General features: G+C 40.2%; 4 protein-coding genes across 5 annotated transcripts; 1 reads left to right on the top strand and 3 right to left on the bottom strand.

Annotated features, from left to right (window-relative positions):
* Positions 1 to 79: 79 nt before the first annotated feature.
* On the top strand, positions 80 to 2,226 carry LOC6568511 (DNA polymerase alpha subunit B). Its single transcript, XM_001994339.3, has one exon. The coding sequence runs from the start codon at positions 186 to 188 to the stop codon at positions 1,995 to 1,997; it is 1,812 nt and encodes a 603-aa protein (XP_001994375.1). The 5' UTR covers positions 80 to 185; the 3' UTR covers positions 1,998 to 2,226.
* Positions 2,227 to 2,647: 421 nt separating this feature from the next.
* LOC6568512 lies at positions 2,648 to 6,502 on the bottom strand. Of its 2 annotated transcripts, none has more exons than XM_001994340.3 (6): positions 6,261 to 6,502; positions 4,414 to 4,536; positions 4,217 to 4,354; positions 3,974 to 4,152; positions 3,790 to 3,912; positions 2,648 to 3,722 (listed from the first exon to the last, which is right to left on the bottom strand). In XM_001994340.3, the coding sequence occupies exons 2-6, from the start codon at positions 4,417 to 4,419 to the stop codon at positions 3,233 to 3,235; spliced, it is 936 nt and encodes a 311-aa protein (XP_001994376.1). In that variant the 5' UTR covers positions 4,420 to 4,536; positions 6,261 to 6,502; the 3' UTR covers positions 2,648 to 3,232. The 2 variants fall into 2 exon arrangements, with proteins under 2 accessions (XP_001994376.1, XP_032596487.1); XM_032740596.2 differs by having other exon boundaries at positions 6,453 to 6,502.
* A 1,012-nt stretch (positions 6,503 to 7,514) lies between these two features.
* Positions 7,515 to 9,433, bottom strand: LOC6568513 (filamin-A). Its single transcript, XM_001994341.2, has 3 exons — positions 9,124 to 9,433; positions 8,665 to 9,045; positions 7,515 to 8,041 (listed from the first exon to the last, which is right to left on the bottom strand). Exons 1-3 carry the CDS (start codon positions 9,266 to 9,268, stop codon positions 7,746 to 7,748), a joined length of 822 nt encoding a protein of 273 aa, XP_001994377.1. The 5' UTR covers positions 9,269 to 9,433; the 3' UTR covers positions 7,515 to 7,745.
* A 904-nt stretch (positions 9,434 to 10,337) lies between these two features.
* Positions 10,338 to 13,240, bottom strand: LOC6568514 (tubulin polyglutamylase TTLL13). Its single transcript, XM_001994342.2, has 6 exons — positions 12,735 to 13,240; positions 12,381 to 12,677; positions 12,163 to 12,316; positions 11,468 to 12,102; positions 10,876 to 11,386; positions 10,338 to 10,802 (listed from the first exon to the last, which is right to left on the bottom strand). The coding sequence occupies exons 1-6, from the start codon at positions 13,145 to 13,147 to the stop codon at positions 10,692 to 10,694; spliced, it is 2,121 nt and encodes a 706-aa protein (XP_001994378.1). The 5' UTR covers positions 13,148 to 13,240; the 3' UTR covers positions 10,338 to 10,691.
* Positions 13,241 to 13,487: the final 247 nt, after the last annotated feature.

The following is a 13,487-nucleotide window of genomic DNA, read 5'->3' as shown; positions in this document are numbered from 1 at the left end:
CACACGACGGGCCAATGTGTTGGTCAGCGTTGCCAGCAGTTTTAAGCGAATGCGAGTGGCAGCTCTGTCGATAATTATTGCTTGTGAATGGCAAACAGAAAGAAGAAGAACTCGATACATTCCCGCCAAAATACCTTTAAGCAGAAAGTTGTTTATTAAAATTATTATTTACGCGCACTGTCTAAATGGACACTGAACTCAAACAACAATTCGATGAAATGGGCGTGGAGCCCAGCGTTGCCGTGTTGGACAAATGTGTGGAATTGTCGCTGTCCTACAGCATTCACGACGCCACCGAATTTGTGGAGCAATGGATGGCTTTCAGTTTGTCCCATCTGCATGGGGATGATCCCACGCCCGAGAATCTGGGTGAATTCGAGCGCAAGGTGTTGCAAGTGAGGCGTGAGAAAGGCGGCGCTAAGAAGTCAACGCAACAACACAACATCAAATCACAAACTGCCGCAATGGAGACGAGTTCCTTGGCATCATACGGTCTGCTGGAAGATGAACCCATGATGGATGACTACGTCAGTGAATCCGCTGCGACGCAGCCTCACACACCCAAGGCGCACAATCAACACCCACGTTCCTCTGCCCTGAAGAGTGGCGTCCTCTTCAGCCCCGCCAGCTACACACATCAATCGGCCAAGAGGACTCCAGCCACACCAATAGCAACTTCGATGGGAAAACCTGGTGATATTGTAGATACATTTGGTCACCCACGGCTATTGGCTGCGTGCACGTGGCACTCTCAGCTGGAGCAATCCTTGCCTGTCGTTCAGAAACTACTCCACAATGATGCACCTTTAACCATGTCCAATCTGAGATATATGAACGATTTGCTCTATGAGAGATGCGATGATTTGCACGATCGTCTCGTGGATATTGGCCAGGCGCTGGTCGATAAGAAACTGGGCGCCAAGGGAGCTGCGGAGTGCAGCTGGTATCCACAGGACCGACACACGCTGGACGCGCTGCATGTACTCCATGCCGTGGGCATGATACACTCCGATGACGATGGCCCACTGGATGCCCACTCAGCGCTGCTGGCCGTACTCAATACGGATGAGAAGTTTCTGTCGTTGAATTTCTCACAAATCAAGTCCGCCAGCATTTTTCCGGGACAAGTTGTGCTGGCCAAGGGATTCATTCCACGGGGCGATACCTTTGTCGTCGAGGAGATTTACACGGATCGCAAATTGACATTGCCACCGCCACTCAAATTGGATCGAGATGTGCAGTTTGTTGTCGCCGCCGGACCGTATACCCACATCACAGATCTCTTCTACGATCCGCTGCATGATCTGCTAAAATACCTCAAGGAACATCGACCCGATGTGCTGCTCCTAACCGGTCCCTTTGTGGATGCCGAACACAAGCTTGTCGGCGAGTTGGCCGAGACTTTTGATTCCTTCTTCGAGAAAATGGTGACGGGCATCATGGAGGTGGTGGGCAGCAGCACCACGGTGCTAATGGTTAGCTGTCAAAAGGACGCGATGACTCCAGCTGTTTATCCCACGCCATCGCTGCCGCTGCGCAAAACATATCCCAATTTGCATATGCTGCCCGATCCGTCGCTTGTGGATTTGGATGGGTTGACGCTGGGCGTCAGTTCAACGGATGTGCTGGACCATCTGCTGAGCTACGAGTTTGCCACCAATGCGGGCGAGCGAATGCATCGCGCCATCAATCATCTGTTCAATCAGGGCTCCTTCTACCCGTTGTGCCCGCCAGCAGATGAGAACATGTCCTACGACTCCCAGTTGGCCCAGAAATATGCGCAGCTCAAACAGCTGCCCAATATCCTCATTCTGCCCAGCGATCAGCGGCATTTTATACGCCTGGTCAACGATTGTCTGGTCATCAATCCGGGTCGACTGTCAGACAACAAAGGCGGCACCTTTGCCCGTTTCCTGGTCACGCCCACTGCACCCACTGCGACTGCAGCGAAGGCAAATATGTTTAGCAGCGTCGCCTGTCAGATACAACGCATTTAATTACAATAAACTAAACTTAAAAGAAATTATTGCTTATATCTATTATTGATCTAAGTTTTGAAGCATCTTGAAACTTGGCTTCGGATCTGTTTTTTTCTTGCAGGGATTAGTCAGATAAAAATGTATATATTACGAGCTTAATATGATATTTCTAAAATCTATTCTAAAGAGCTTATCAACTGGCAAATATGGTTAACTATATATAATTCATTTATATAAATGATCGGTCCAAAATTTGAGTTTTTTTAAAGCTATAATAATATTCCCAATATCTGATCAAGACTTTATAAGCAGCGTTATATAAATAAACTTTATCTGTTGACAAGCTTTTGATCAGTTGTTGGGAACATTATTAATACTTCGAAAAACTTAAAAACTTAATTTTCGATCTATCTATTTTATTGAAGTGTAAAACGACCTTTATGTTAACTATATAAATTATGTAAGAAATTACAACTGGTTAACATTATTGGCGTGAAATATATATATAATATAATAATGTACTGCTTCAATAGAAGTGATCGATGTTTAAAATATGTTAGCCAATGCAAACTTTATTTTATATTCAGTTCAATTTATATGGCTAATATATATATATATCTTTTATATACATAATACAAACATGACCATTTAACGAAAGTATTTCGTACTTGTTTTTAAAGCGTTTATTCATTTAGGTTTTTGTCGTTTACAGCTAACAGTAGGAAATGATTTCTAAACGTATTACATATAATTGTATTGTACTCCCTATACTCTACAAATCATGTGTGTAGATGTGTGTGTATGTGTGTGTTTGTGTGTGTAATCATTCCACAATAAATCGAACTCAATTCGAAATTTAGCAAATGATGTTGCCATAAAACTAAAAACTTTATATATTGTATATTTTAACTATACAAAAAATACTGCATGAAATCGTTTACAATATGATCTAAGCAAAACTGACCGATCTTCTCAGGTTGCCATTTTGCCGATATATAATTCCTGTTCTTTTTTGTTTTTGTTTTTTTTTCTTTTCGTTTAAGTAACTGCGCGCAACATTTTCTTTTATTTTTGTTTTGCTGTTGTTTTTAAGTATTTTCCGCCAACTTGCCATGGTACTCAGTTTCGTGGAGCTGCCAATTACGACCACATTTTTGGGCGGTCGTCCAACAACTCCGCCGGCTGCACTTCATTTTGCACACTTGACGCCCGATCGCGGCCTGCGTTTAGTTGTTGGGCTCCTGCTTGTATTGTTATTGCCGATTGTTGACGCCCTCGGGATTGTGTAGGCCGCCCGGTCCGCCGCCCATGCTGTGCTCCATATTCTTGATGACCACATAGTTGGTCATGTGATTGATGGCCTCGTCCTGTAGCCGTTCGGGCCAGCGTTTCATATAGGAACGCAGAAACTCACTGAACGTGTCCACTTTGTCGGGCGTCGTTTTATGCGTGTCGACAATGTTCTTCACAATGTCCACAAATTTATCATAATCTTCGTGGGATTTTTTCATCTTATTATAATTGGGCACACCGCCATTGGTGTTATTGCCGCCAGGGCCGGCACCACTGGCGCCTGCCGCATTCTGCATTTGCTGCTCCATGTTGCTGTCGGCAAGGCGTGCGGAAGCCGCAGCCGCCACAGCTGCCACTGCCGCCGATGATGCCATAAAATTGTCCACATTACCGGCATTCGGCGGCGGCTGGGAGTGGTCCATAAAGTGGCGATGCATGCCATACTCCGATCTACATAATAAACCAATTAATCAATCAATCAATATACACATTTTTATATGAGAATAGTAATAATTACTTATAGAACCCCTCCGTGTTGTTGCTATTAAACTCTTGCTGAGACATTGGATTTTTCCAAACTGGTGACTCGGATGTGGATGGTAAACTGCTGGCATTCGAGGTGCTCGTCATGCGTTTATCTCTGCGAAATGAATTCGTTTATATTTTTTTGTGCTTTGCAGCTACTCCAATCCGTTACTCACTTGTAACCCGTGTGTGCAGCCAAACTCTTGAACACATCATCCACTTGACTGTAGAACTTCCACGTGCTGATTATGCCCGTTGTCTCAAATGTCTTTTGTTCCTGTCTGTAACGCTGTGTTAGATTATTCACCTTAAAGTGTACTTCCAGCGCGGTAACGGGTACGCCAAGACCCGTCAACTACAAATCAAAAATTATGATTAATTTATGTATAATTTATCGATATATTGTTGTTGTAACTTACTTGCTTTGCCATAGCCACATAAAGGTGCCCATTTCGTTTGATTGTGCGCAATTCATAGGCGCAAACTTTCCATAGTTTAATTAGCTCTAATACTCCACTATCCTCCCATTGTCGGCGCTTTTTATTGAATTTTTCATACTATAAAGAATTATTTCAATTCAGAATGAGCTCTTTTTTTGGGTGAATATAACACTTACAGGCATTTCACATGGGAATCACTCGCCACAAACGGTCGCCCAACAAAATTCGGCTACCAATTGGAGTTGGGACATGGAGCACGCTAATTAGTATGGAGACATAATTGTACCTCACATCCGCACCTAAAATATAAAATATATATTCAATTACAAAAGTAATAATAAATAATATATTGGACATGCAAGTATTTATGAGCATTAGAAATTAAGTTGAGCCCGCGAGAGTAGAATAAATCCTGTGAAGTTCTTTATAGCTATTATAACTTGGGGTTAACAACATGAAAGTAGTTGAAACATACCATCGAAGAAGGTCTTGAGCATAAGGAACTTACAATTACCGTTGCTCGCAGGCAACAACAGATTAAGACTACAAAACGGGAATGCAAGACAAGAGCTGCGGTGTAAATAGGCAAATATAGTTATTTCCAATAGCAATTAATTAACATGTGCTGATTGTCCTCAAACAGATTGTAAATAAAAATTGAAATAAAAGTAATATAACAATATTCTTTTGGTTATATAAATCTAACTATTTAAAAATTTCGTATGCATATTAAACTTAATATCAAAATAGAATAAACAAAATGATAATAACAAAATTGTTCAAAGTGAAAAAAATTAAAATATTGCTGATATTTATATACAAGATGCTGTTCAATATATGATTTTAAACTGTATTAATTATAATAATAATATCCGGCAATTTACCAACGATTGTTTAAACATTTATTCGGCTTTGGATCGGAAATTAACACAATTTTTTCATCTTAAGTATTATAATTGCAAATAATACCTCGCCTCGCTATTAAGATAATGTTATCTAAAAATATATCCGATATTAGAAATTTATTTGTATATTAATATCACCACAATGAACACATATGAAAAATACGAATTCTTAAGATTTGTTAAATCAGGACAGAAGCAATATATATATATATATAGAAGGCACTCCCACGCTTTTTTACATTGTATATTAAAAATATACGAATTGTCTATATGGTTCACTAGGTAGCACTTTTTTACAGTTCATTCGTTAACATATGTTTACTTTAAGCACGTACAGCTGACAAAGCTGAAGCAGCAGCGAACTGAATAATGAAAAACGTCGCCGAATTGCTTTAACACAGGTCTAAATAAAAATGTTAACAACTAAATATAAGTAAAACAAAGACAAAATGTGCATAGTTATTGCAGTGGTGCTTTAAATCTGAAATGATTTGCAAACAGCACCTGTTTGAGTGATAATTTAAGAACTCGTAATAATTAAATAAAATTATTACATTTTTCAATAATTCTGAAAATGCTTAAATAGATTTGTTTGGCATTGTCTAATTCCACCAAAAATAAATCTGGCAGCGCTTCACATTAAAACACACACACACACACACATGCGCAAATGCACATAATTAACAATTTTAGATTATCATTAAGCTGTAGATAGACCGGCAAATAAACACACGCACACAAGCGCACACACTCACACACACATGCGCTGTAAACAAAAGTCAAATGCAAGGTGTAAAAATTTGCACGCGCGCCTAGGCGATTGGCTCGAGACAACAAACCAACACGAAGGAAGTAAGAAAGAAGCTGACGCGACAACGACTCAAGTTGTACTGAAGCGGTATTTCAAGTATACAAAAGCTGCCAGACCAAATGAAGATGCTCCTACAACAACAACAACAACAAGAGAATGATGCCCCTCAGTTGATGATGGGGCCAAGAAGAAGAGATGGTTACTTTTCTTGAATACACACACGCGTTCAACATTTTTTCCCTTTGCGAGGAATAAAGATACACACACACACACACACACTCACTCACTCACACACACAGATACATACTTTTCGTTTGCTATGGGATTATGTCGCAGCATTAGCAGCAGCAGCGCCTGGACGCGCGCACAATACAATAACAGTCTGCACTGGCACTGGCACTGCACACACACACACACACACACTCACACAAGGAAACGCAAAACTTAATAATAAGTTAAATAATTAAATTTTAATTATGTTCAAGAACAACACACACACACGACAAAACGTAGTTAGCTGCCTCAGCGCTCGAGATATTTACCAACACTAAGCGCAGAGTCAGCACGGCCATAATGACGTTATTCGAGCGAGACAGCAGTAGAGCGCGCAACATGGTGTGAACAGTTCAACTAGTATGCGACTTGACAACGCACAGCGTTGCCAGCCAGTTGGGAAATGTGCCAACAAAAATTTGAAACTAAATTTGTACATGTTGCAAAATGCGCCAAGTTGCAACAATATGACAATCAATGTTGTAGCATGTTATCAGGAATAGTATGGCGCAACCACGCCCACTGCGAGCTTAAATGAGTAATGATTTTTATCTACGATGCGCTCTAGCTTCATTCCAGTCATGTGCATGACCATGTAATTTATCTTAAGCGCGCCAGCAGCAAAAGCAATAGCAACAGCAGCTCGTTAAGGCTAGCAAAGCAAACGCATTATCATCATCATCAACTGTGGCAACCTTTTGTACTATGTACTCTCCTCCGCAACCCGCCCACCTAAATGATGCGCAACTGCTTTTGTTGGCGCGCGCACACGCACACACACACACGCACACATATTCAAACTGTTCTCGTACGCGGTCATCATCATTAGGTTGGAGCAACGGCACTCCATCCCCCCACCACCACACATACATATATATAGTAAATGCGAACGTCATTAGCGTCGGCTAAATAACAAAAAATGATAATGTTGCCGTCGTCGTCATCAGCGCTGGTAATCATCATTAGATTGCACATACATAGTGCATAGAATGAACTTTGTCGCCCGCAACAGGCATCAGCGATTTATGAGAAATCGGCATATGTACATTTTCTAACAGATGGCTCCATCACAAAAAAAAAAAAATTACCTTCATCAATTGCTTTGCAAATTTTTGGAATTTATAGGCGTGCTCCAAATTACGCCAAACTTTTCCGTTACCGCTTTGAAATTGAAAACGGAAAACATTTCCGTTTTTGCAAATTGGAGCACGCCTGTTAATACCACTTTCACAAAATGCTAACTGCTTTATATTTGTAGAATAATCTTACTTGAACACAAACAGAAAAATTTTAATTTATCTACTTTATTTAAAAGGTATTAATTTCTATGTTAAGCAACTGATTTATTTAATTGCTACTTGTTTTGAAATTAATTATTTTCTCTAACAAAATATACGCTAAAAATTCTAATAATATTAATTTTGGTCTGTTTTAATTTAAAATAACATTACAAATCATATTAAATTTGGTTACATTTAAGAACTCGAACGCTTTTCGTATATGGATTATTTTTGGAGAACTATTCGGCGCTGAGACTAAATGGCGATCCAGGAATGTGCTCATCACCCCACTTGGCCACCAGGATGTAGTCGCCTGGATCTCGCACTTGATACGTGACACGATAAATGTTGCGACCCAAATGCTTGAGCAGCACCTCATCGCAGGGTCCCTGAGGTCCCAAGATGCCCACAAACAGCATATTGCTGCCTGCCGCACTTCCATCCACAGTGAACTCATTTCGCTCGAGAAGATTAACGTGTGTCAGCCCCAAACCACGACTTTGCACTCTGCTGGCATCCGACTCAAAGGTGGGCACTGAAAAGTTGCCAGGCAACAAATGATAAAACGAGACATGAATCATGTTTAATATTTGTGTACAGTGGTCTCTCAAAAATGACTAATTACTTATTAATTACATCTATTAAAATAAATAATAATAATTAATGTTAATAATTAAACCCATTTATATATAGTTATAGTAAGTATGTTGGGTCTATTCTGTGGATTATAATTAATATTAATGGATAAATACGCATTACGTTGACTTCTATATAATTATAGCCACATATCCTCCACAGTTTTATGGCTAGATATATTTCCAGGCCACGTTTACCACGCGACCAAAAGTTGGAAGATCCCATAATTTTTGGACCTACAGTGACTCAACTTGTAAGGCATATTATTACAGAAAACTCTTATTCAAAAGATTGTTAAAAACCTATATTTCCCATGCGTGATCGAGGCAGATTCATCCAGTGCCAGTTATCAGATGGCTTAAATAGTTACTAAACTTGTAACAATTCCAATTATTACAAGGCTTAAATTTGCATACCATAATTAATAAATGAAAATTTAATTTATATATTTAATGTGCTGAATTTTAAACTAAATGTAGATAGCTTTACAGTTTATATTCTTTATTCAACACAGATACTCACTTGCTGGACTGGCTGCAGTTGTCTCTGTGCCCGCCTCCGCCAAAGGAGCCCCAGCTATGGTCACAATAATAAACGGCGATTTGGGCAACGGCACAGAATTGCATTTGATGTGCACCTTGTAGAGACCCGCCTGTGGCAGGTGGCATTGCACCTGAAAGCGTTCAGGATCAAGTTGCAGCAGCTCCAAAGGGCAACCATGCTGACCGCTGGGACTCTCGAGGCGCACATCAAAGTTGCCCTTAACTCCGTTGCGTTTGATGATGAAGCTGGCTGTGGAATTGATGCGCACAGCGCCGCTGGGCAAATGGAGCAGCTGCACCTTGCGTGCATCGGTCAGCTCGGGTGCTATGTAAACATTCGGCGGCTCTGTGGGATATGCATCTGTTTGGGTAGCAATTTATAAATAGATGCACTCAATGTTTACTTCCGCATCTGGAAGGGGAGGGCGGCTCGACTCACCCGCATCGGGCGTGCGCTGATATCGCCCAAAAATACAAACACTCTCGGGACTGTTGCCATCGGTGGCATCGCAGCCACCCACTCCCTGGCCCACATTGCCCGCTGCGCTCGCATTTAAACGTAACTCCTGCGACACTTTGAACATGCCAACAAAAACAACAAAAAACACAATTTACAACGATTTACGAGTTTTGCTCTAATCGCTTAAATTTATATTTAAATATTTGCCGTACAATTTGAAAACTATTTTGAATATTCCACAAGCGATTCTGACGTGGCAATGTGTCTATGCACTGCCTGCTCCTTGGCTCGACTGAGTTTTTCACTCTGATCTGCACCGAGCTCTCTCTCTCTCTCTCTCTCTCTCTCTCTCTCTCACTCTCTCCATTTCAATATTGTCGAATATGCTCTGAGAATATTCTCAATATTTTCCATTCACACGCGCCAAAATGCATATGTCTTTAAAATGATACTTTGCTAGTTGGTTTGTTTGTTGGATAGATGGGCATCGTGCCAAGCATTAACATTTATATGTATATTTAGTCAAATATATAGAAATGTGATGTACAATTTATTTATTTTATGCGCAGTAGGGTCAATGGTTTAGAGATTAGCGCAATAATCTGGGGAAAACAAAATTGTTTTCATTTCATTTTAAAGTTGTCTATTTTTTCCACAAATAATAATAAAATATGTAAGATTATTGCAACGCCTAATTTAAATGGAATCCAGCAATAAATTAATTGTTTAACATGTGTGTTATTTTTAAAAAAGCCATCAACTTTAATTTGAAATTAAAAGAAACCCATGAAATTTAATTTAGAATTTTATTTTATTTGTATTTAGTTCAAATAGATTTTTTCCAAATTTAATATAACAATCAATAATATAGATAATTAGAAGTCCAAAACTATAATTTGATATTATGTTTAAATTATTTATTTTTAAGAGAAGCGTAAACTGGCTTTAATGCTAGCATATAGCAAAATTGTTGTTTTCATGGCTAGATTTAAGGATTCATTTATTTTATATTTTATATTATAGTCTGAAACTTTTGAAGAGCAATAACACCAATAATAAATTGCCTTTTAATTGTTTTTTAAGAAATCACAGATAAGATTAATGATACCTGAGCTTATAGGTGTGTTTAGCAGCTTGATCCACCATTTTGTTGCCAAATAACTTAAAAATACTAATATATATCCAGAAACCATCCTTCCTCCTTCTTTATAATTCATATAATAATAAATAACTTCATCATGTCGACTCATAATTTTGTAAATACATAAATCAATTAATATAAATTAATATTTAAAATAAATCAATGTTTTGTTTGTCCTAATACATAAGATTTACATGCCTGGTAACATATATATATATATATATATACATAAATATACATTTTTTTTTGTGTCTTATGTGAGCTGTTAATTAAAATTTTTAAAAATATATAATTCAATCAGAACTAGATAAATGTATACATATATTGAGATCAGAGCCAATATGTGCTACGCCTATAATTCGACTTCTTTCCATATTCCATATTACCAGACAACTCTCAATTGGACTCATATGGCTCCCGTAATATCATAGCCTAATTGCAGATAGTGATATAGATTGGGAAACGTCTTCATATCTGTATTACTCAGATGGCCATAATGGAAAAGAAATGCGTACACCTTGTGGGATAATCAAGGGAATAGTTTTTGTTTAAAGAAGGTACAACTATAATATATTTTTAGTCTCTCTTACGTTCTCTGTAATTTTCAGATTCCTGATGGCTTCTGTACGCATCTGTTGCCAGGTGTTGCGTAATCGTTCCTCCGCATCAGACACATAGCCGGGCGTCCAGTTCTCCTTTAATCTGTACGAGATTATACGTTGTCTCTCCCGCACCGAACGTGGCTGAATCAAGCGTTTGCGCCTGCTCCGCGCGAGTAACATTTCCTCCTGTTTGGCCTTCTTCTCCTCGATTTGTAGACGCATCTTGCGCGCCAAATCTTCACGTTTCTTGCTCGCTGCCGTCTCCTGGAATATGGACACCTGATTCGTCTGACCGTAGAACTTGCAGTAGTAGTTGACCAAGTTGGCATCTGGCGGCGGCATAATACGCCTAAAGTTGCCCAAATGACTCTCCTCCCAGGCGACTTGCTGTGCCAGTGATCCGATCTCCGGCTCTGGCAACTGCACCTTCGTCGTCGGACTGGTCTCCTTGTTAGGAGGCGGTTTCGCGGCCCCACCAGCCATTCGGGCGCGTAGCGCTCTGGGAAACAAATTATTTAACATCTGTGTCAAGGGTATCTTCTAGCCGAGTTCTCTCAACTCGATCATTTTTACTACTCACGTGTCGCCCTTGCTTTTGAGGAGGCGCTGTTTGACACGTTTGCGATCCTCGCGCATGATCTGCTTCTTATCCGCCAGAACGGTGCTGACCAGCGTCAGTGTATCCTTGATGAGTGGACGTTTCACCTCGCGATCCACCTGCTCGTTGGTATGAAAACTGGGCGAATGATTCACCTCTAGGATGTAGGGCTTCAGTTTCCAGTCTACCAAGATGTCAAAGCCAAGTATTTCAAAGCAGGCCTGAATCGTATCGTGACTCGGAAAGCAGGCATTATAATTATGCTTAAGCACTGGCCAAGCACTCAGCATTGTCTTGATGATGACATCATCGACATTGGACCAGAACTCTTTCACATCGTAGTTGTGCCTGGTCATCCAGTTGTTAATCGCACTCAGTTTCCGCTTGCTGCCACAATCATCATTATCGCAGAGGTCATATTGCGAGTTGCGTTTGTTCACCGAATAGTTGGTCAGATGCATATACAAATCCTGAGCATTTCCCGGTGTTGGCTCCACATACTTGTTTGTGGCAAAGCGTGCCAGTCCTTCATTGTAGACATAGAGACGCAGTGGATCCACCGAGGTGATCAATGTATAAACCCGCAAATCAAACTTGTACCCATCAATAAGCAGCGGCTATGATTGGAGAGGGAGGAAAGATTAAAAATGCCGGCTTGGATAACATACTTAATTTACTCGATGAACATATGTCTGGCAGATGAGACGCTCGTTGGCTCCAATGGTCTTCAGATCGTTGGTCAGATAAATACCCCGACCCTGGGCACCCGAGTCCGGCTTCAGAATGAAAGTTCGCTTGTGATTCTGGGCATAGTGCATGGCATCACCATAGCTGAGGCATTGACTTGAGCATCAAATAATTTATCTTAAAGAAGGATCTGCAGTGGATCACTTACTCGGCTGGTAGCATCCACGTTTTGGGAAAGATCTTGTAATCATGCGGATACAATTTGAGCATGCGATTCAAGTTTCTCGAGAGCAGATCCTTGCGACATATCTCGATCATGCCCGGAAAATGATTAATCTGCTGAAAGCGTTTCATATTCTTGAAGAGTTCGACGCCCGGAAACGAATCGGACCACAGTATGTTCCACAATTTCGACTCCTTGACCAGCTTGAAACCCAACGACTTAGAAATGCGACCAATCATCGCATAACGCGAATTTGATACACAAATTGTGCTCTTGGATTCACTGCAGGTGGGGCAGCAATAATGGAAACTAGCCAGATAATTTAAAGTTCAAACTTACCCAATTTTCAGCAGGTCGTCGGCTCCGGGAGATGCCTCTTCTTGATGTGCCGAGCAGGCGACTCGATACTGCTTACTATTGAGCTGAATGAAACCCTCAACCTGTGCATCATTAATCGCACTCGCGGATTTTATGGCCCGAAGGCCACCTTTGAGGCGAGGCGACGCATTCACCTTCTTCTTGCCCAGCTTTGGCTTGGCGGCCACCAATGCTCGACGACGTGGAGATGACAATGTCCATGCCAATTCAACGTTTTGCGTATTGCACTTGGATTCGGAGAGGGCCATTTCAACACCACGTATGAGTGGTGTATGTATTTCCAAGTTCTTCACCCGTTCCTGACGTATCTTCTGTTTGGATAGGTTGCGCAGCTCTTGGATTCTTTTGTAAAACTTGGAATTTTTCAAATTCATTGTTTATCAATCGGAAAAATTAAATCCTGTGTTCTGCTACTAAAATCGAAATTATAAACTGTGTAGTTTCTATTCAGAAAAGATTTAATAATCCGATTGACGCTAGTCTCAAAACGTTTCGTGTTTTATGTGAATAGGTTTCTGAAAATTGGTTGAAAATTGCTTAAAAATCTTCTGCCTTCAGAAATCGATTTAGTTACGAAAGAAATTGGTTTTAGTTAACAAAAAGTGTTTCATTCCAAAACAGTTAAAACGATGATGGCAGATTAATAACAGCTAGTTTTTAAATTATAAACTAAATATCAAAAATAAGAAAACGCTTCAACAACATTTCTTACTC

The sequence above is a fragment of the Drosophila grimshawi genome, unplaced genomic scaffold, assembly GCF_018153295.1.
Source record: "Drosophila grimshawi isolate 15287-2541.00 unplaced genomic scaffold, ASM1815329v1 contig_311, whole genome shotgun sequence".
Taxonomy (NCBI): domain Eukaryota; kingdom Metazoa; phylum Arthropoda; class Insecta; order Diptera; family Drosophilidae; genus Drosophila; species Drosophila grimshawi.
This window is presented reverse-complemented; position numbering and strand designations above follow the sequence as displayed.